At 43.5% G+C, this 21,367-nt stretch overlaps 1 protein-coding gene across 6 annotated transcripts in view; it reads left to right on the top strand.

Moving 5' to 3' along the window:
* Window positions 1-21,367, top strand: part of KIF13A (kinesin family member 13A) — a 215,550-nt gene that overhangs the window by 171,570 nt on the left and 22,613 nt on the right. For 4 of the 6 annotated variants that reach the window (XM_070456186.1, XM_070456187.1, XM_070456185.1 and 1 more), the window contains exons 19-29: window positions 816-956; window positions 1,835-1,984; window positions 4,642-4,803; window positions 5,712-5,885; window positions 9,391-9,542; window positions 11,056-11,188; window positions 11,375-11,521; window positions 15,899-15,937; window positions 17,542-17,641; window positions 19,220-19,346; window positions 21,001-21,056. In XM_070456186.1, coding sequence (XP_070312287.1) covers window positions 816-956; window positions 1,835-1,984; window positions 4,642-4,803; window positions 5,712-5,885; window positions 9,391-9,542; window positions 11,056-11,188; window positions 11,375-11,521; window positions 15,899-15,937; window positions 17,542-17,641; window positions 19,220-19,346; window positions 21,001-21,056 — 1,381 coding nt within the window. The remainder of the gene's footprint in view (window positions 1-815; window positions 957-1,834; window positions 1,985-4,641; window positions 4,804-5,711; window positions 5,886-9,390; window positions 9,543-11,055; window positions 11,189-11,374; window positions 11,522-15,898; window positions 15,938-17,541; window positions 17,642-19,219; window positions 19,347-21,000; window positions 21,057-21,367) is intronic. The other 2 variants (XM_070456188.1, XM_070456184.1) reach the window with 1 other exon arrangement.

Here is a 21,367-nt window from a genome sequence, read left to right as displayed (position 1 = left end):
CTCTTGCTTTTCTCTCTCATATAAATGCCTCCTGAAATGGGGGATTTGTAAATATCTTATAATAGTACCATTCTGAGAGAGTAACAAGAAAGAAAAACTCCTATAATCCCTGTTTTATGTACACAGAAGGATTCTTTGCAGCCCCTCGGAAGTTTCCATCATTAAAGCTTCAAGAATTTTTTCTTTAGGGAGAAACTTTGAAAAGTAATTTTTCCCTCCGTTCATTTTTCCCTCCTTACAAGTGAGCGAGAAATGAGTCATAGGGTATCTTATCAGCCTTCTTGCATTTTAGTCTTTTGACCAAGTAGTTCTCCTTTGTGAAATTTACTCTAAATCCATACTTATAGAAGTGTTTGTAAAGGTTTATGTGCTTTTGTACAAGGATGCTTATCATAGTTACCTTTGTAATAGCAAACATTTGAAACAGCCATGATGTTGGGCAGTAGACTAATTAGTCAAATGAGTGATATATCCCCATAACAGATCACTTTGTTGCTATTGAACATTATATTTCTGAAGAATATTTAACCACACAAAAAGGTTAACTGTGGAGAAAGAATTGGGATGGGAAATCTGTATTTTTGCTTGGTTCTGATTGTGATTAAAAATAAAACATGCATGCACAGCCCTACAAAGAAGATTGAAAATAAACTAAAATATTCCATATATGGTAGATTTCATCTTTCTTTGTATACATTATGTGTCTTTTTCAAACTTTCTACTTTGTGATAGTGCATATTGCTTCAGCAGTCCAAAACGTTATAACATGATTTGCTGTGTTTGTCTTTTTGTCTTCGTTTTCCTACATTCTACAGAGAGGAGCGATAGTGAGTGAGCCAGCTATTCAAGTGAGGAGGAAAGGAAAGAGCACCCAAGTGTGGACCATTGAGAAGCTGGAGAATAAATTAATTGACATGAGAGAACTTTATCAAGAATGGAAGGAAAAGATTCCTGAGGTAAAAGGGGCAAAATGTCAAGGAGCTTTGGTTGCATTAAAAGGGCAGAATATAAGTGATTTAGCCATCAGAACTGGAGAAGGAAATGACAATCCACTCCACTGTTCTTGTCTGGAGAATTTCATGGATGGGGGAGCCTGGCGGGCTCCAGTCCACGGGGTCACAAAGAGTCGGACATGACTAAGTGACTAACACAGTCGTCAGAACACACACACGGGCATCACTGAATATCTGTAGTGATGCTTGGGACATTTATATTAGAAATGTAAAGTGAACGTGATCTTGAAAGGTCAGTTGGATGGGTCATAAAATATGTGATCCTCACACAGATAGGAACTAAGTGAAGAGAACATCTAGCACCTTCTGCATCTTGAGTACATTTCAAGTGAAATGAAGTGGAACAAAGTGGGTTTGTGCTGTTTTGTAGGTGGTGTTAAAAGTCAGCTTAGATGGGCCAGCATGGATTTTGTATTCATTAGCATATGCTCATGCTCCCCTAGCGGTGTTCATGGCTAGGTACATGCTAAGAATAATTTTAGAGAGCATGGTCCATTGTTCTGACATGAGTAATGGAAAAAAGGTAGGCTGTGCCAGGGAAGACGGGGAGGGTTGGGGTGGGGTGTGTGGTGGGTGGGGCTATAACTGAAGAAAGGCTTTCCACGCCTTTTCATTAGTTATCGCCCTAACTAACAAGCCCCTCCCGTGTGCTAGTTTTGTTTTATTTTATGACATGATTCTAATTTTACTTTTAATTGATGTGGATAAATGCTTTCTTTTTGAAACATTTTAAAATAGATGGTTTTAAATAGTTATTAGGTTGATGTTTTCTTTCCTACTCACCCCCTACCCCCAACCCCCTAACCTGTCCTGCCACTCAGGCTAAGAGACTCTGTGGGAAACGAGGTGACCCTTTCTATGAAGCCCAAGAGAATCACAACCTGATTGGTGTCGCTAATGTGTTCCTGGAGTGTCTCTTCTGTGATGTGAAGCTTCAGTATGCAGTTCCTATCATCAGCCAGCAGGGGGAGGTAAGGACGAGCCAGCCTGGGAGAAAATGACCATGGCTCAAGTGTGGGGTTTTTTTTGTTTGTTTGTTTGTTTGTTTTAACTCGATTTAAGTTATGTTCTTGATTTAGACCCAGAAACTAGGGTGAAGCCTCAGGATCACATTATTTTCCTCTACTAACATCAGTAGAAACTATCAACATTAACTCATGGCTTTAAAAGATTATTAGAACATGATTTTGTTTGTGGTTCACAAGGATTTTCTTTGTTTTAATTGAATTAGAAATCTTTTGGAAACCAGATTCGGCTCTGTACCCCACATCGACTTCTCTTTGAAGCTCTTACCTCCATAATACCCTTTAGCTCCTTCCTGGCCCCCAAGTGATCTTTACAGGATATAAAAATGAAAGTGAAAGTTGCCCAGTCATGTCCAGCTCTCTGTGACCCGATGGACTGTATAGCCTGCCAGGCTCCTCTGTCCATGGAATTCTCCAGGCTAGAATACTGGAGTGGGTAGCAGTTCCCTTCTCCAGGGGATCTTCCCAACCCAGGGATTGAACCCAGATCTCCCGCATTGCGGGCAGATTCTTCACCATCTGTGTCACGAGGGAAGCCCTTATAAGATATAACTTGAGAGGATTATTTTGAAATCTGAAATATTCAAAACAAGCTTAACCATCCTATAGTTACCACCTCTTTAAAAACAATGCCTCTCATATTTCAATTATTTCATTATATTGGCCTTATGTCAGCCTGAAACATTTCAGAAAAATGTTCAAGTTCTAACTTTTTTTTTATTACCCAGTTCATCAATGAATGTCTTCATTTTAAATTTAGTAATATCAATATTTCATGATGCTACTAAATTTAATTTGTTCTTTAATAACACGCAAACTTGGGAATACTAAGTTGCTTTTCATGATTCTTTTTTTAAGTTACATTTTTATTTTACTTTTAAAATTTATTTTTAATTGAAGGATAATTGTACAGTGTTGTGTTGGTTTCTGCCAAGCATCGACATGAATCAGCCATAAGCATACGTATGTCCACTCCCTCTTGAACCTTCCTCCCACCCCATCCCACCCCTCTAGGTTGTCGCAAAGCACCAGTTTGAGCTCTCTGCATCATACAGCGTATTCCCACTGACTGTGTAGTTTACGTATGGTTTGTGGTTCTTAGAGCAGGCTGAGAATAGGGCTCCACTCTGCCTGAAGTGAACCCAGAAAATAAACCCAAGGTTCCCAGCTGTGATGTGTAAGTACATGGCTCATATTCCCCCACATGTAAGCCCCCTGTGAACACTATGCTATAGGAAACTAATGAAGTAAGTTACTGTTTGCCATGTTAAAAATGGGCACAACTCCCATGGCAAAGGGACCTAGTAGCTGAGTCCCTAGTCAGGGTTACTTAAGCTAGGTTCCATGGTGGGCTTTGAGTGTTCCGTTGATCCCCCTAAAATTTTACTAAAAATATATTAGGTTCTCAAAAAACATTAGGGGAAAAAAGCTTAAGAAGTACCATCTTCTAACTGATTTCTCCTATTTCCTTTCTTCCCTTTCTCATACTCCTTCCTCCACATTTGTCTCACTTGTCAAATACCATCAACTCATTTCTTGCAGGTCCTGGGTGCCAGGGCCAGTTGCTCTGCAGAGGGTGATCTGAGCTATCTTTGAGAATGAGCCTCACTGTTTAAGATGACAGCAGCACTGCCAGCGCGTGTGTCCCCTTCACGACTTGTCATTCTAGCCTTAAAGTGTGGTCTCAGAGATAAACCTGGTCGATTACTGCACTGCAAGTCTGCAAAGGTTGGGTGATTCCACCCATTACATTCAGTTCTGTGCTAGCAGTTACAGGAGAGATGCTGCTGAACTCTCAACGATCCAGAGAACCGTTAAGGGGATGGAGACTTCAAGCCCCACCCACCCCCTTTTTTCAGAAAAACCACCTTAAAGGAACTGTTTCCTTATAACTTAGTGGCTTTGTATTTGTCCTCCCTCCTGGAGTAGGTCTCACCCTTCACCCTGCTTCCAGCCACTATGTGAGGTCTGTTCGCCTTTTCTGCTCCCAAGAGAATAGAGGCCATATGAGCCCAGTGGCCTGACTGTTTGGTTTACTGTTGTAAACGCAATGCTTCGTACCTTCCCTGGCACCCAGTCACTTCTCTGTAAATATTTGTCAGGTGGATAAATTCGTCTCGTGACAACCTGCACATATCTCTGTTAGAGTAGTTAGTCTATACTGCTGTTCCTGGGTTTTTAATTCTCTGTCTCCTCGTTTGACTGTGCGCATCCAGACAGCAGAGCCCGTGTCTTTATCTTGGTGTTCCCCACGATGCCAGGTATTTGATCAAATGAGTATGTGAATGAATATATGAACAAGGGAAATAGATGACTCCAAGTAGCATGTGTTAGCTGCCTTTGTGCTGTTCATGAACTGTCCTGTAGAAGAAGGGTAAGAATGAAGATGATTCCAGGAGGCACATTTTGCTCCAAGTAAAGCCTGGTGATTTCCGAGCAGGTGATGGAGTGGACTAGCGCTGGAAGTTTCCTGTTGCTGGAGGTGGCCTAGTTGTCACGGTGGAGCTGCTCACTGGGGATTATGGTTGCATCCTTTCCATCTCAGGCTGGTTTTGTCCACAGGCTGCCTTTTAACCCCTCAGTGCTCTGGTTCCTTGACCCAGGTTGCAGGGCGTCTCCACGTGGAAGTGATGCGAGTTACAGGTGCCGTCCCGGAGCGCATGGTGGAAGACGACTCCTCGGAGAACTCCAGTGAAAGTGGGAGCCTCGAAGTTGTAGACAGCACTGGGGAAATCATTCACCGAGTCAAGAAACTGACATGCCGGGTGAGAGGGCGGGGCTGCGGAGGCTCGAATAAGTGATCTTTTCCATTCAAACAATTTGATGGAAAATCTTGGGCATTTTGCATATAACATGAGTGAGTGAGTGAGTGAAAATCGCTCAGTCGTGTCCAACTCTGCGACGCATGGACTATACAGCCTATGGAATTCTCTAGGCCAGAATACTGGAATGAGTAGCCTTTCCCTTCTCCAGGGAATCTTTCCAACCCAGGAATCGAACCCAGGTCTCCCACACTGCGGGCGGATTCTTTACCAGCTGAGCCACCAGGGAAGCCCAGGAATACTGGAGTGGGGAGCCTGTCCCTTCTCCAGCAGATCTTCCCGACCCAGTAATCGAACCGGGGCCTCCTGCATTGCAGGCAGATTCTTTACCAACTGAGCTATGAGGGAAGCCCCTGCATAGAACATGGTACAAGTTAAACTTTCTGACAGCAAACATGGTAATGGACAGTACTTTTTCCAGAAGTATAGCACACTTTATGATGACAGTTGTGTGAAGTTTCAAAAGTGTCTATGCATGTGAGCTGCAAGGAGTGTATATTGTTTAGTGAATCATGCTTTTCTAGTAAAGGTTGCAGCTGTATCTGAAACTCAGTCATCGGGAAAATTTGAGAGCGATGTGTGCATTTGTCACCATGCTCATATACTGTAGTTACAAAACTGTGATACAGATGTCATTACAGACGCTCTTGTATGCGTGTGTACTCAGTCATGTCCGACTCTTTTCGGCCCCATGGACTGTGGCCCACCAGGTTCCTCTGTCCATGGAATCTCCCAGGCAAGAATACTTCAGATGTCAAATGGATGACTGATTTATTTCATCCCTATGAAAAGCATGCATAGTTTGTTTTCTTTATGAGAATTATATTTGCGTGTTTTTTTTTTCTCTTCAGGTAAAAATTAAAGAAGCAACTGGGCTGCCCTTAAACCTCTCAAATTTCGTCTTCTGTCAGTACACGTTCTGGGACCAGTGTGAATCCACGGTGGCAGCCCCTGTTGTGGACCCTGAGGTGCCTTCCCCGCAGTCCAAGGATGCCCAGTACACCGTGACCTTCTCTCACTGTAAGGTACAAATGCCACTGCAAAGTGAACTACCTGGGAGGCTGCCGGCCGGAGCCCAGTTCAGAAGTCTACTCGTAACTTATAGGTTTTCCCCATTATGAAATATAATATGTTTATTAGGCTTTTTAACCTCCAAGTGTACTTTATTTTTTACATACAGTTCCACTATATATTACAGTTATTTTCCATGGACAATTCATAATAGATTCTCAAGACTACTATTTTTTTTGAAATTGTGCCCATTTTTTCTTGTTCAACACTTAGAAAACACATCCATATCATCACTTGTAAAATTTCACATATGTAAAGTCTGTCAAGTCATTCTTTTTTTCACCTTTTTAAATTTATTTAATTGATGGATAATTGCTTTACAGAACTTTGTCGCTTTCTGTCAAACCTCAACATGAATCAGCCGTAGGGGTATATGTGTCCCCTCCCTCTTGGACTTCCCCCCCATCTCCCTCCCCATCCCCTTCCTCTAGGTTCATACAGAGTCCCTGACTCAGCACCCTGAGACCTACAGCAAATTCCCACTGTCTGTCTATTTTGCATATGGTAATGTAAGTTTCCACGTTACTCTCTCCGTGTGTCTCACCCTCTCCTCCCCTCTCCCCATGCCCATAAGTCTGTTCTCTATGTCTGTTTCTCTATTGCTGCCTTGCAAATAAATTCATCAGTTGTCAAGTCATTATTTTTATGAAAACAAGTAGCCCACTTTTTTTAAGCGGTGTTCACCAAGTCTATTTGTCAATTCTTTATTAATCTTTTATTGTTGTTGTTGTTGTTGTTCTCTGAATATTCTTTTAATTATTTCTCATATTTCTTTAGAGCCGAAAAGTTTCTCCTTTAGAAGGGTGAAACCTGGATTTAAAATACATCCTAACCTAGAGAAATCAGGTGGAGAGGGAGGTGGGAGGGGGGATTGGAATGGGGAATACATGTAACTCCATGGCTGATTCATGTCAATGTGTGACAAAACCCACTGAAATGTTGTGAAGTAATTAGCCTCCAACTAATAAAATAAGTGAAAAATAAATAAATAAAATAAATATGGTCTAAGGTTAAAAAAAAATACATCCTAGTTAACAACTAGCTTAATAAATACTAGTCTCAGAGGCCTTGGACTCACTATGTGACCTGGAATTTTTTTTCACCCCTAAAATGTGTAGTTTGTGCTAATTGGTCATTAAGTTTATTTTCCTTTTAAAATTCTGGCCCTATCTTCAAATATTCCAATCCCAAAGAAAGGCAATGCCCAAGAATGTTCAAACTACCACACAATTGCACTCATCTCACGTTCTAGCAAAGTAATGCTCAAAATTCTCCAAGGTAGATTTCAACAGTATGTGAACTGAGAACTTCCAGATGTTCAAGCTGGATTTAGAAATGGCAGAGGAACCAGAGATCAAATTGCCAACATCTGCTGGATCATAGGAAAAGCAACAGAATTCCAGAAAAACATCTACTTCTGCTTCATTGACTGTGTTAAAGCCTTTGACTATGTGGATCACAACAAACTGTGGATAATTCTGAAAGAGATGGGAATACCAGACCGCCTTACCTGCCTCCTGAGAAATCTGTATGCAGGTCAAGAAGTAACAGTTAGAACTGGACATGAAATGATGGACTAGTTCCAAATTGGGAAAGGAATACATCAAGGCTGTATACTATACTGTCACCCTGCTTATTTAACTTACATGCAGAGTACATCATGTGAAATGCTGGGCTGAATGAAGCACAAGCTAGAATCAAGATTACTGAGAGAAATACAATAATCTCAGATATACAAATGACACCACTGTTATGGCAGAAAGCAAAGAGGAACTGAAGAGCCTCTTGATGAAAGTAAAAGAGGAGAGTGAAAAAGCTGGCTTAAAACTCAACATTCAAACAACAAAAATCATGGCATCTGGTCCCATCACTTCATGGCAGTTAGATGGGGAAACAATGGAAACAGTGAGAGACTTTATTTTCTTGGGCTCCAAAATCACTGCAGATGATGACTGCAACCATGAAATTAAAAGACACTTGCTCCTTGGAAGAAAAGCTATGACCAACCTAGACAGTATGTTAAAAAGCAGAGACATTACTTTGTCAACAAAGGTCCATCTAGTCAAGCTATGGTTTTTCCAGTAGTCGTGTATGGATGTGAGAGTTGGACCATAAAGAAAGCTGAGTGCCAAAAAATTGATACTTTTGAACTGTGGTACTGGAGAAGACTCTTGAGAGTCCCTTGGACTGCAAGGAGATCAAACCAGTCAGTCCTGAAGGAAATCAACCCCGAATATGCATTGGAAGGACTGATGCTGACGTTGAAGCTCCAATACTTTGGCCACCTGATGTGAAGATCTGACTCATTAAAGAAGACCTTGATGCTGGGAAAGATTGAAGGCAGGAGGAGAAGGAGACAACAGAGGATGAGATGGTTGGATGACATCACCAATTCGACAGACATGAGTTTGAGCAAGCTGTGGGAGTTGGTGGACAGGGAAGCCTGGCGTGCTGCAGTCCATGGGGTCGCAAAGAGTCAGACACAACTGAGTGACTGAACTGTACTGATCTCCAAATGAAATAAGTTAGGTAGTATAACGTTAAACCAATACGGCACAGCACAGCCTTTCCGTTTCCTTCCCTTTCCTGCTAATGGGAAGGAAATGAAAGTTCCTTGCCTTTCTGCTTTGTTCTGGGTGATTTGCTTCACTGCTCCATCCATTCCGCATCTATTTCTTCACTCATCTGCGAAAAGTTGGAGTGAGAGGGCCTTCCTGGTGGCTCAGTGGTAAAGAATCCGCCTGCCGGTGCAGGAGATACGGGTTCGATCCCTGTTCTGGGGATCCCACATGCCACATGTCAAGGAGCAACTAAGCCGGTGTAACAACTACCAAGCCTGTGCTTCAGACTGTGGGAGCTGCAACTACGAAGCTTGTGCACCCTAGAGCCTATGCTCTACAACAAGAAAAGCCACCACAGTGAGAAGCCCGAGCACTGACATAAATAAATAAGTGAACGTTTTTTGCAAAGTTGGAGTGGGAGAGTTTAAGAGCAAGAGTGCAGATGGGTGGAGATAATCATATAAAATTTAATTCTGTTTTTAGTCTCCTAAGCCATAGCAAAGAACAATCATAAATTCCTCTTTTTTTTTTTTTTCGGCTGTGCTGATCGGTCTGTTCCAGCTGAAAGTCGGAGTGGTGTGGGGAGAAGAGACCGAACCACAAGGGAGGACAGGTTCAGCTCTGCAACAGCAAGCGGTGTGACGTGGGGCAGCTACTTTCCTCAGTGTCCTCTTGTATTAAAGAAAGGAACTCAATGCAGTTAGCTCGGAGTATCCCTTCCCATCTAGTAATGCTGGTTTCTTTGCCGTTTTCTGTCCAACAGCAGCAGTGGGTTTAAAGTCGGGATCAGGCTAACCTACTCTGAAGTGAATCTGTCCAGTTGAAAGGTAACAAGGAAATTTCACAGATTCCTTTCTGCATAATTCCTGTCCTGTTCCCTTTCCCCTGCTTATCCCAGGACTACGTGGTGAACGTAACGGAAGAATTCCTGGAGTTCATCTCAGATGGAGCACTGGCCATCGAAGTGTGGGGCCACCGGTGTACCGGGAACGGCAGCTCCATCTGGGAAGTCGATTCCCTTCACGCTAAGACGAGAACGCTGCATGACAGGTGTGTGCTTGGCTGAGGGCTTCAGACGCGGGGTCAAGGCTCACGCTTGGACAGCAGTTGAGAATTAGGACTCTCTGAGCCTATTTCCTCCTTTGTGAAATGGGAATGATGAAAGAAACTACCCGGTTTTGAAAAAATTCAATGGGGAAAGGAACATCTTTTCAATGAGACTGAGACATCTGGGTTCTATTTGGAAGAAAACAACCTTGATTTTAATTCACATGATTCCACAAAACTTAATTTGAGATGGAGCATGATTTTAAATGTAAAAGATAAAACTATATAGCTTATAGAAGAAAACAGGAGGGTATCTTCTTTTAAAGTTGATCATTTGCCTCTACCATGACCCAGCAATCATCCTTCTACTTATTTGCCCAAGAAAAATGAAAATGCAAGTCCATAAGCAGCCTGGTACATAAATGTTTATGGCAGTTCTATTCATAATGTCCCCCAAACTATAAACAACCCAGATGTCCTTCAGTGTGAGAAATAAACTGTGTTATTAGTCACACAATAGACTATTACTCAACAATAAAAAGGAAAAGGACTCTGTCCCACTCTTACCCATTTGGACAAATCTCACAAACTTTATTCTGAATCAGAGAAGCTAGAGCTAGAAGAGCACAATACTACATGATTCCATTTATATGAAGTTCTTGAACAGATAAAACTAATCTGAGGTTATACAGCTATTGTGAATGGTGTGGGAATTGATGGGGAAGGGGCCTGAGCAAACCTGCTGTGGTCATGGCCAGACAAGGGGCACAGATGTGTGCATTTGTCACGACTCATCCAGCTCTACGCTTGAGAGCTAAACAGTTCACTGAATATGTGAACTGTCCATTTTATTCACTCAATAAATTTTATTCACTCAATAAAATAAATGAAAAGAACCTATACCATAGGAGGTTGTTTTGAGAGTTTATTAAATAAGAAAATAATTTGTGTGATACACATAGCACAGTGCCTTACGCATAATAAATGCTCAGTGACTTGGGGCTTCTTCCCATTGCTAATAATGTGTTTGATTAATAATGACATGGATGGGACTTTCCTGGGGCTCCAGTGGTTAAGAATCCATCTTCCAGTGCAGAGGACGTGGATTCAATCTGTAGTCAGGGAAGTTACACTCCTACTTGTTGAGAGGCAACTAAGCCCATGAGCCGCAAGTAGAGACTGTGCAACTCCTGAGCCCAGGTGGTGCAACTAAGGCGCTTCCCAGGTGGTGCCATGGTAAAGAATTCACCTGCCAATGCAGGAGATGCAGGTTCGATCCCTGGGTCAGGAAGATCCCCTGGAAGAGGAAATGGCAACCTATTCCAGTATTCTTGCCAGGATCATCCCATGGACAGAGGAGCCTGGCAGGCTATACAATCCATGAGGTCGCAAAGAGTTGGCCAAGATTGAGCACACACACATGCTGCAACTAAGACCCGACAAAGTCAAATAAATAAGAATAAATAAATGTTAAAAGAATAATGACTTGGTTGTTTGCTGGGACGTGTTTCTGCAGGTGGAATGAAGTTACTCGCAGAATAGAGATGTGGATCTCCATCCTGGAGCTGAACGAGCTAGGGGAGTATGCCGCCGTGGAGCTTCACCAGGCCAAGGACGTCAACACAGGCGGCGTCTTTCAGCTCAGACAGGTACTCGGTTTGCCTCGGCTCGCTTCATGCTTTCTCCCTGTCCCACTGTCACAGGCATTTTCTGGGACTCTCTAGTTCTTGCCTCTCTGTTCCCTAATTCTTCCCCCTCTCCTTTATCCTCTTCACCTGTCCCTCCCGGTTCCCATTCCTGCCACCCATTTCCGCATCGCACCCCCACCTCTGCAGGGTCATTCCCGGAGAGTCCAAGTCACAGTGAAGCCTGTCCAGCACTCCGGCACGCTGCCGCTCATGGTCGAGGCCGTCTTGTCCATCTCCATCGGCTGCATCACTGCCAGGTCCACCAAACTCCAGAGAGGGCTGGACAGCTACCAGGTGAGACCAGCAGGTTTGAAATCATGTTTAACAAAGATTGGACCTGGGTCGGGGTTTCGTACGTAGCAGAGCAGCTCCCTCGCTGCGATCTATTGAAAGTCAGCCCTCGACACAAGGGTTTGAAAAAAAAAATTAAAAAAAAAAAAAAAAAAAAACAAAGATTGGTCAATACAGAACTAAGGCAGTCCCCTATAGGAATATAACTAAACTCTTTGCCTTAACCATGTATTTGCCCCACCCCCACCCCATTCATGTGTCCATCCGTTGCCTTTTTTACTAGGTTTAAAATACCATATTGGCTTAGTGCTGCATAGTAATAATTTTATTTATAAACACACATTGATGCTATTGTGCTCATTTACTTTAGGCAGGTTTTATTTTACATCAGGCCCAAATTATGTTGGGTGTGTGACTTTTCTGGCTTTGGCCTGATTCCACTTTTATTAATATAAAATTGCCCCCAGATGCTGCCATAATTAACCAGCTCTCTGAAAGCTTTCCTTTTTTTTAACTTGAAAGTTGTCCTCATGATCGTTTATTTTCATTAAATCTCCTTTTGCTAAATCTTCTGTTTTCATTTTTTTTTAAATTAAAAGGTGGGACCACCTAAGAATTCATCACATTTACCAATCACAATAAACTTTGAGATCAGGGACTTGTCCCCAGGGGCCTGAAAGAACTCACAGACTTCACTGAGTCCCTGGTTTGCCATCAGATATAATTAGAGACAAGCTTTGCCAATGGCTCAGTGGTAAAGAATCCACCTGCCAATGCAGATGGAGAAGGCAACGGCACCCCACTCCAGTCCTCTTGCCTGGAAAATCCCATGGACGGAGGAGCCTGGTGGTCTGCAGTCCATGGGGTCGCTACGAGTCGGACACGACTGAGCGACTTTACTTTGACTTTTCACTTTCATGCATTGGAGAAGGAAGTGGCAACCCACTCCAGTGTTCTTGCCTGGAGAATCCCAGGGACGGGGGAGCCTGGTGGGCTGCCGTCTGTGGGGTCGCACAGAGTCGGACACGACTGACGCGACTCAGCAGCAGCAGCAGCCAGTGCAGAAGACCTGGGTTCCATCCCTGGCTGGGAAGCTCCCCTGGAGAAGACAATGGCAGCCCACTCCAGTGTTCTTGCCTAGGGATTTCCGTGGACAGAGGAGCCCGGCAGGCTACAGTCCATGGGGTCGCAAAGTCAAACACGACTTAGCAACTAAACAACAGCAACTTCATTAGAGACTTGGAAGAATCAGATCATTAAATCCTGGCTCCCTCACTGCCACACGTGAAGGCAACATGCTCCATGTCATGATGGGGAGAAAAGGTTTCTCTGCAGAGTCTGGGCAAAAGCCCAGACTATCCTGAGAATGATTCATCTTCCAACGCAGTTTCCTTTCGGCTTCATGGCAGCGAGGACTTTCCTGAAAGCTGAAAAGGACATTGGCTTGGACTGTTGGGCCAAAAGGAAGGCACAACTTTGGGAGACTCGCCCCAGGCCAAAACTGCCTCAGGCTCAAAGCCTGGGAAGAGTGTCAGTGGGGCTGTGAGGCTGGAGTCTGTTGTCTCCAGGGAGGCTTCTCCAGCAGACTTTTCCTTGTGTGTGGAGTAGATGTTATTAATAGGCTGGCCTTCGCTTGGCCATCAGCTTTGAGGGCAGCTACAGGGCCTGGTAGAAAGAGCTCAGACTTGAAGTGAGGATACTTAGTTTTGTTTGATTTAACCGAGTCATTAAACTTTGAGTTCTGGGACTTCCCTGGTGGTTGACTGGTTAAGAATCTGCCTTAAAATGCAGGGGACATGGGTTTTGGTCCTTGGTCGGGGAACCAAGATCCCACATACTGCAACTAAGACGCAATGCAACCAAATAGATAAATATTTTAAAAAAAAAAAAAGACTTTGAGTTCCCTTTTCCTTTCCTCCAAGACTATGAGGTAGATATGATAATTCTCTGAGGTCCCTTTCTGCCATAAAATTTTGTGGCTTAATGAATCTCTGGTCTTAGATAAAACCTTGAATCTGTGTGTCCTGAACCGTGACTACAGACGTGGGTCATTAACTAATTGATTATTCCCCTTTGAGGAACACTGTAAAAGTGAAAGTCGGCTCAGCTGTGTCCAACTCTTTGCAACCCTGTGGACCATACAGTCCATGGAATTCTCCAAACCAGAATACTGGACTGGGTAGCCTTTCCCTTCTCCAGGGGATCTTCCCAATCCAGGTCTCCCGAATTGCAGGCAGATTCTTTACCAGCTGAGCCACGAGGGAAGCCCAAATGAATGCTATAAGGGTTGATTATCTGCACTTTCTAAAGCAGCTATACGTCTTGAGTGAAAGCCTCAAAGAATATAGTACCTGCCATGCAAATTTAAGCAGTGACTGTTTTAAAGCTTTTGTTTTACTTTGCACCATGCTGCTGGTCATATCCAGTACAATTTTTGTTGGTGGACTAGGATATTAGAATTATTTTGATGTGATAGCTTGAGCCAGACCAGAAAAAGCACATTTCACAATAGTTCTGTATCATGAAAACTCAAGCTGATTTTCAGTGAATAGAAGTATCTCCTTGGTCTAAGAAATAATGATAATTTAGGGATGTTTGTACATTATTCATTAGCAGGGGGAATTAATTCGAGGAAAGTTATTGCATTATTGGGCTTGCATTTAATAAGTTAGAGTTATCCAAATGAAAATGATGATTACCAAACTAAAGCTGAAGTTTAAAGTCTACACAGAGAATAATTTTAACAGTATTTTTTTAAGCAATTTTGAAAAGCAGTATATTTTGAAGTATACTTCAATATGAAAACAATGTAATTATATTTTTTAAACTGCTTGGAAAAAATAGTCTTTTATATGACCAGGCCACTCCACTTCCTTTTTGATATTAATCCTCTAATAACCACAGAAAAATGAAAGAAGGATGTTTCATTTTAAGTATGAACCTACCTCCATAGAGATGTATATTCTCTAAAATCGGGATTTCTTTATTTTTGCTTCTTTCTCTTTTTTGAGGGGCTTGTAGCTTCTGGGATGTTAGTTCCCTGACCTGGGATCAAACCCAGGCCCTCGGCAGTGAGAGCCCAAGAGTCCTAACCACTGAACTACCAGCGAATCCCTTTTTCCTCCTTATTCTTAACTCAAAGGAAAATCATCTCAACTAAAACCCTTTAATTTTCAACACAATCATTTTGTTTGGCAAATGTGTTTGCCAAAATGCTTATTTTATGTAGCTATTGTAAAGTGTTGTCATGGGTTTAAGACAGTTTTGGTTTTTCTCACCTGACTGATACATGAATACTGGTCTGTCCTACAGTGGTGGATGATAGAGCCATGTATCCAAAATCGTGGGCTGTGTTCTTACCACGAGTGAGTAATAGTCGCTCAGTCCTGTCCGACTCTTTGCGACCCCATGAACTGTAGCCTGCCAGACTCCTCTTTCCATGGGATTCTCCAGGCGAGAATACTGGAGTGGGTTGCCATTTCCTTCTCCAGGGGATCTTCCCCACCTGGGATCCAACCTGGGTCTCCTGCATTGCAGGCAGAGTCTTTACCATCTGAGCCTCCACGGAAGCCCCACATAGTCATAAACTCTTATGTAGTGGTTTAGTATAACAGAACCCCTGCAGTCTTCCCTTGGTATCCAGGGGCAATTGATTCCAGAACCCTGCTTTGGATACTAAAATCTGAGAATGCTCAAGTCTCTTACATGAAATGGCCCAGCACACTCCGCCCTCTGTATCCGGAAGCTTCTGCAGTTGGTTGCATCTGCAGATGGGGGACTTGTGGATGCAGAGCACTGACTGGACGTGGAGTCTTAGCTTCCCAGTGGTTTTCCGCTGGGATCATGTCACAGTGGCTGAGGCGTGGTGCCAGGCACAGACCTGGCCTCAGTCCTGACCCTGCCACTATCCGTGTGAGCCTTGAGTTCAATCATTTTATCCTTCAGACCTCAGCTGCCTTGTGGCTAAAACCAAGAGACTGAGCAGGAAATTCCACAAAGTCCTTTCTAACTTTGCACACTCTAAATCTCAGTTGACAGCTCACCCAGAAACTAATAGCAACTTTGTATAACAGTGGGGTAAGTCTTGACCCAGTGGGGTTGGCTCCTCTCCCCAGCTAAGAGAATCTAATACAGTTCCTATTTTTAAATGACTGCTTTCTCGATGAAATAAAAAAAATAAAATCTTAAATTCTCTTAAGTTAACTATAGGCAAGGGAATTAAGTCCAGTTTTTGAGATTCAGTTCAGTGTTTTATTATGCCAATGCTGTTTGTGTGTGCTGTCCTTTGTAATGTGTGTGTTAAGCTTAAAGACCTGTTTTCCTTGTGTGCTGTTTGAGAACCAAAATGCATGTCCTTTGTGTTTATTTTTTTCCTACCAGAGAGATGATGAGGATGGTGATGATATGGATAGTTATCAGGTATCACTGCTGCTATCAATCCTGTGGCATGGGGCACAGCTGCTGCTAATTGCCCGCATCCGCAAAGCCGAGGGCAGGGAGGAGGAAGGACCATAGAGCAAGATCATGCCGTTTTCACTCGCTTTTGATTCGCTTTCAGCATAATCAGGGACACAATCCTGTTGCTACAGATTTTCCCGTCAGTTTAAAATGTATACACAGATACTTCATTTTTGCTATGCCATCTCGAACTGCCAGCTTGTAAAGCCTTATCTAAGCAAGACCACTATCGCCGTATTAAATTGGTGATCTTAAGAATTGTAGTTATCCATCCATAATCTTTAAACAGACCTGTGTTTCCTATGCGAACCTGCAGTTAGCACCTTACACCCGAGCACGTCATATTGTTCTAACATGCCATTTGATTTTTAAAGATTTTTGCCGGATAGGAAAACTGGAGACATTTTAAGCACATAGTTTTGTTTAGCCAGTTTTCTTCTTTCTGTAAGGGCAACCTTAGTTATTCATAACCTGGAGAATTTAACTCTCAGCCTTAAATCTTTCTGGAAATGTAGAGGAAAAAGTACACAGGTGAAATCTTACTTAGTGCTGACCAGCCTGCAGTCAATGGGATGTGGGATTACAGTAATGGGCAAGGTGACAAACCAAGATGAAGTTTTCTAGGTTGGTTCCCCATCTCTCTACTGATTCTCTACATAAATGTCAAGAGCATGTTTTCTGGTGTGCCTTCCTCTAAGTAAAGTGCAGGTCCATCATAGGGGACACCTCAGAAGTCCTCAGGTGTCTGCTCTTAATGGACCATCTTATGGGTTAGACCGGAATTAGGCAGTCAAAGCCTTCTGAATAGGGTTGGTAGGTGTCTTTTCTGCCTTGTAATTTTACTGAGAAAGAAAACAAACAAGTAAAAAACAAACCTTAGGGTAAATACCAGTATCCCCTTGAATCTCAGCAACACCATCAACTAACGTCCTGTGGCTGGCTGTGCACTTCCTGCCCCGTGGTTCAGAGTCAGGTCCAGCATCCGCTTCCAGGATTTCTCAGCATGGCTGACTGCATGTTGGCTTTTTGCATGGGGCATTTTTGGTTAGCCTCAAGGTAGCGGTTAGAGGTAAGATCTTTGCAGCAAGTGCAAGAGGTTCTCTGCTGATCTATTCTCTGCCTTTCAGAAAATACATGTTACCCAGCCATTGAGCTATGAATGGTGAAAATGTGATTCTCCATTCCATTTGCTGTTTTGGAATTGGGGGTCTGTTTCTGGTGCCCTTCCTCTTAGAATCACAAACCTCTTCAAATGAACAGCTACAACTTAAATACATAGACGCACATATTGGGTAACAGTTGGTGTAGTTGGAGCTTCTCCTGCTTTTAAGTATAATTATCCTTTCAGAAGTCCAGGGGCTCTGATTTTCTGAAAATCAGGATCCTCAATCAGCATGCAGGGTTCCTAAGGCTTCTGTGCTTTCTTGCATATTAATCACACGGCAACGTTTAATGGCCTTTTCTAATGAAAAGTTTCCTAATCAATTGAAACATCTTTTGTTAAAAAAAAAAAAAAGAGTTGTCTGTGCACTTTACAGGAAAATGTTTTCCCTTCCTGATGCCAGGAAGAAGACTTAAACTGCGTGAGAGAGAGGTGGTCGGATGCCCTCATTAAACGGCGAGAATACCTAGACGAACAGATTAAAAAAGTCAGCAACAAAAAAGGTACATGAGATGAAACTCTTGGCTGGGAGTTGCTTTTTCACTCTACAGTGGGGCTAGGCTGTTTTCCTCTCTTAGCTGCGCAACAGTATCTCAGATTTTTAACACTGTCACGATAGATATTAGTGAACTGTTGTTGTGCAAGGTTGGTTTAAACAGGCCTTGAATTTGAAAGTAGTAAGTTTCATTACTTGGGTTGACTGTGACATTAAATGTTAAATGCAATTTTTGTTTTTGATGAATGCAAATGTCGTAAATATCAACATGTCCATATGAGGTATTCCAGGCTCAGATCCTGGGACTGACAACAGCGAAAGGGTCACTTCTGAACCCATGACACGTGGCAGGTGGGCCCCGGCTTCCACTGGCCGGTAACCACATGCCCGGCTTGTTGAGGGTGGCCAGAAGTCAGCCTGCGGCTCTGCTCACCACTACCGAACTTCGAGGATTCCATTTGCTTCCAATGGGAACAGCCATTTGGATTCTAGAGCAGAAATATGCTCTTAAAACGCCGGTTTCTCATCCAGATTGTGTGCTTCACTCACTGAGGTTGATTCTCCACCGCAGGACATGTCCTGAATGTGAGTCCACTTCACATAGAAGTCAGCAGGTGTCCTCTCTCAGGACAACATCTTGGTGTCGGTTTTTATATGTGCTCAACCTGCTAATGAAAGCCCACTTTGGTTTCCCTGGTAATCCAGTGGTTAAGAGTCTGCCTACCAATGCAGGGGACGCCAGTTCAATCCCTAGTCCGGGAAGATCCCAAATACCGTGGAGCAGCTAAGCCAATGTGCCACAAGTACAGAGCCTGAGCCCTAGAGCCCAGGAGCCGCAAGTCCTGCAACCCGTGCACCCCAGAACCCGTGCTCCACAGCAAGAGAAGCCGCTGCCGGAGAAGCCTGCTCCCCGCAACTAGAGCAAGCCCGAGCACAGCAATGAAGACGCATCACAGCCAAACATAAATAAACTAATTAATTTTTTCAAAAAAATAATAAAGCTCTGGGAGTTAGAGCTTCAACATATCTTTAAAAAAAGCAAACTCACTCCAGAGTTAAATTAGGCTAAGAGGATTGCAAAATAGATCAAATAAAGTCCCTTGCATTGCAAGTATGAAGGAGAGTAAGTTCGTTTTGCAGAGTGCAGGAGACCGTGTTTCATCCTCTGTAAAATGATGTGTGGTTTCATAAAGCAGTGCTCTGTTATTGCACTGGATCCTTCTGACCGGTGCATGAAGTTAACATGACTTGTAGGATCCCTATTTGACCAAGTAGGAAATGAAGACCCATCTGTGGAATAACTGTCCCAAATGACAGAGCTCTTGACATGACCCAGGTCTTCTCATTCCTGTTCCACTGCTTTTTCTACTCTTCCTGGCTTAGGCTCTGCTAGGCCGGTGTTCTAGCCTCCATGAGCTGCTCAGGCATAGACTTCAGAGCCTCAAATCCTTTTTTTGGGAGGTGGGGGGGGGGGGTGCATCATGGATGGTTAAGCCACTCGTGGATACCACCCGGTGCAAACCGACTTAAATTTAGACATCATCCCTCCTCCCCCGTGGTGCTCACGCCCCCGTTTTGCCCGCAGAGAAGACGGAGGATGATGTGGAGCGGGAAGCCCGGCTGGTGGAGCAGTGGGTGGGGCTGACGGAGGAGAGGAACGCCGTGCTGGTGCCTGCGCCGGGCAGCGGGATCCCCGGGGCGCCTGCCGACTGGTGAGCCCCCTTTCCTTCTGTGGTGGCCTGGGGCAGGTCAGGCGAGTTACCTGCCGGGATTGTCACAGAAAATGTTAAGTAATACAAGCTGCCCTGGGAAGGGCCGCCCAGCCCCAGTGCCCCTGTCTTTGTTCTTGCCCGCTGCAACCACCATCCTCTCACAGGAAGCCAGAGATCATTATCGCTGGCCAGGAATCAGATACCATGCTCCTCAGTTCCCCGGAATGAGCACCTCGGACATGACTTCCTGATCTCCAGAAATTCTTGTTGTTGTTCAGTCACTCAGTCATGTCTGACTCTTTTGCGACCCCATGGACTGCAGCACGCCAGGCTTCCCATTCTTCACCATCTCCCAGAGCTTGCTCAAACTCATGTCCATTGAGTCAGTGATGCTATCCAGTCATCTTGTCCTCTGTCATCCCCTTCTCCTCCTTCAATCTTTCCCAGTAGCAGGGTCTTTTGCAATGAGTCAGTTCTTCGCATTAGGTGGCAAAAGTATTGGAGCTTTAGCATCAGTGGAGATCTTTGCTTACATTGAATTAAAAACCGAAGCAGTTCACCAAACTCATCAATACTTATGGTTCAGTTCAGTCGCTCAGTCATGTCCGACTCTTTGCGACCCCATGAATCACAGCACGCCAGGCCTCCCTATCCATCACCAACTCCCGGAGTTTACTCAAACTCATGTCCATCGAGTCGGGGATGCCATCCAGCCATCTCATCCTCCGTTGTCCCCTTCTCCTCCTGCCCTCAATCTTTCCCAGCATCAGGGTCTTTTCCAATGAGTCAGCTCTTCACATGAGGTGGCCAAAGTATTGGAGTTTCAGCTTCAGCATCAGTCCTTCCAATGAACACCCAGGACTGATCTCCTTTGGGATAGACTGGTTGGATCTCCTTGCAGTCCAAGGGACTCTCAAGAGTCTTCTCCAACACCACAGTTCAAAAGCATCAATTCTTCGGCGTTCAGCCTTCTTTATGATCCAGCTCTCATATCCGTACATGATTACTGGAACAACCATAGCCTTGACTAGATGAACCTTTGTCAACAAAGTAATGTCTCTGCTTTTTAATACACTGTCTAGGTCTGTCTTAGCTTTTCCTCCAAGAAGCGTCTTGTAATTCCATAGCTGCAGTCAAGAAATTCTTATATCTTGACTTAAAAGAAGGGTGCTTCTGCAGCATACTTGAAAAGGGCAGAAATGTCTTCTTATTTGTCTTCATGCCTGTTTAGTTTGGTTACCAGCATAGAGTCAACACTTAAGCACTACATCAACAGTGATCCATCCATTGATTTTCAGTCAGTCCTGATGCTCAAAAGAAGCTCGGCAAATCAATCCAGCTTTCTGTACCACCTCTAAAATAGTCACTTCTCTTTTTCCCATCACTAGAATTATTCTCAGAAAGACTTCAGATAATCTTTGTTTCAATTAGTTACATGTAATTCATATAGCTGGTAGTTCTTTATAGAAATCACACAAATCCCATGATTTGTGTTAAATAAGGATGGTAAGAATTGGGAGAATGTTTCATTTGTAAGAGCTGTGTCTCTCTCCACAATGGTTCTCTTCTGCTTCCCTGCCTCTGTGATGTTTAGTTATTTAACAAGGGACAAAACACGTATTTTGTTATGATGAAATATTGTTATTAAATCTAGGATCCCACCACCTGGAATGGAAACCCACATACCGGTTCTCTTCCTTGATTTGAACGGTAAGTAGACACCTGTTGTTCCAAGGCTTGTCACCCTGAATGAGGTTTGCAATCTAGTCAAACCCACATCATTTTAGCCCTTAAATGACATGTCTGATCACTCGCATGCCTTATCGAGGTAACAACCAAATGCATAAAACCTGATGTATAGAATCACTAAACGACAGATGTAGAAATTTATTCTTCAAAAAGCACTTGAGAGATAGAGAACTGCATACAAAAGCTGTAGTTCAGCTATTGCTCGGAAACGGTAACAGACATGGAAGTTGCACGAGAAGGTCATCACCCGTAAAGTTCTAAATCCTTCTGTG

The sequence above is a fragment of the Odocoileus virginianus genome, chromosome 27, assembly GCF_023699985.2.
Source record: "Odocoileus virginianus isolate 20LAN1187 ecotype Illinois chromosome 27, Ovbor_1.2, whole genome shotgun sequence".
NCBI lineage: Eukaryota > Metazoa > Chordata > Mammalia > Artiodactyla > Cervidae > Odocoileus > Odocoileus virginianus.
Note: the sequence above shows the minus strand (reverse complement) of the source record. Positions and strands in the feature narration are given on the sequence as shown.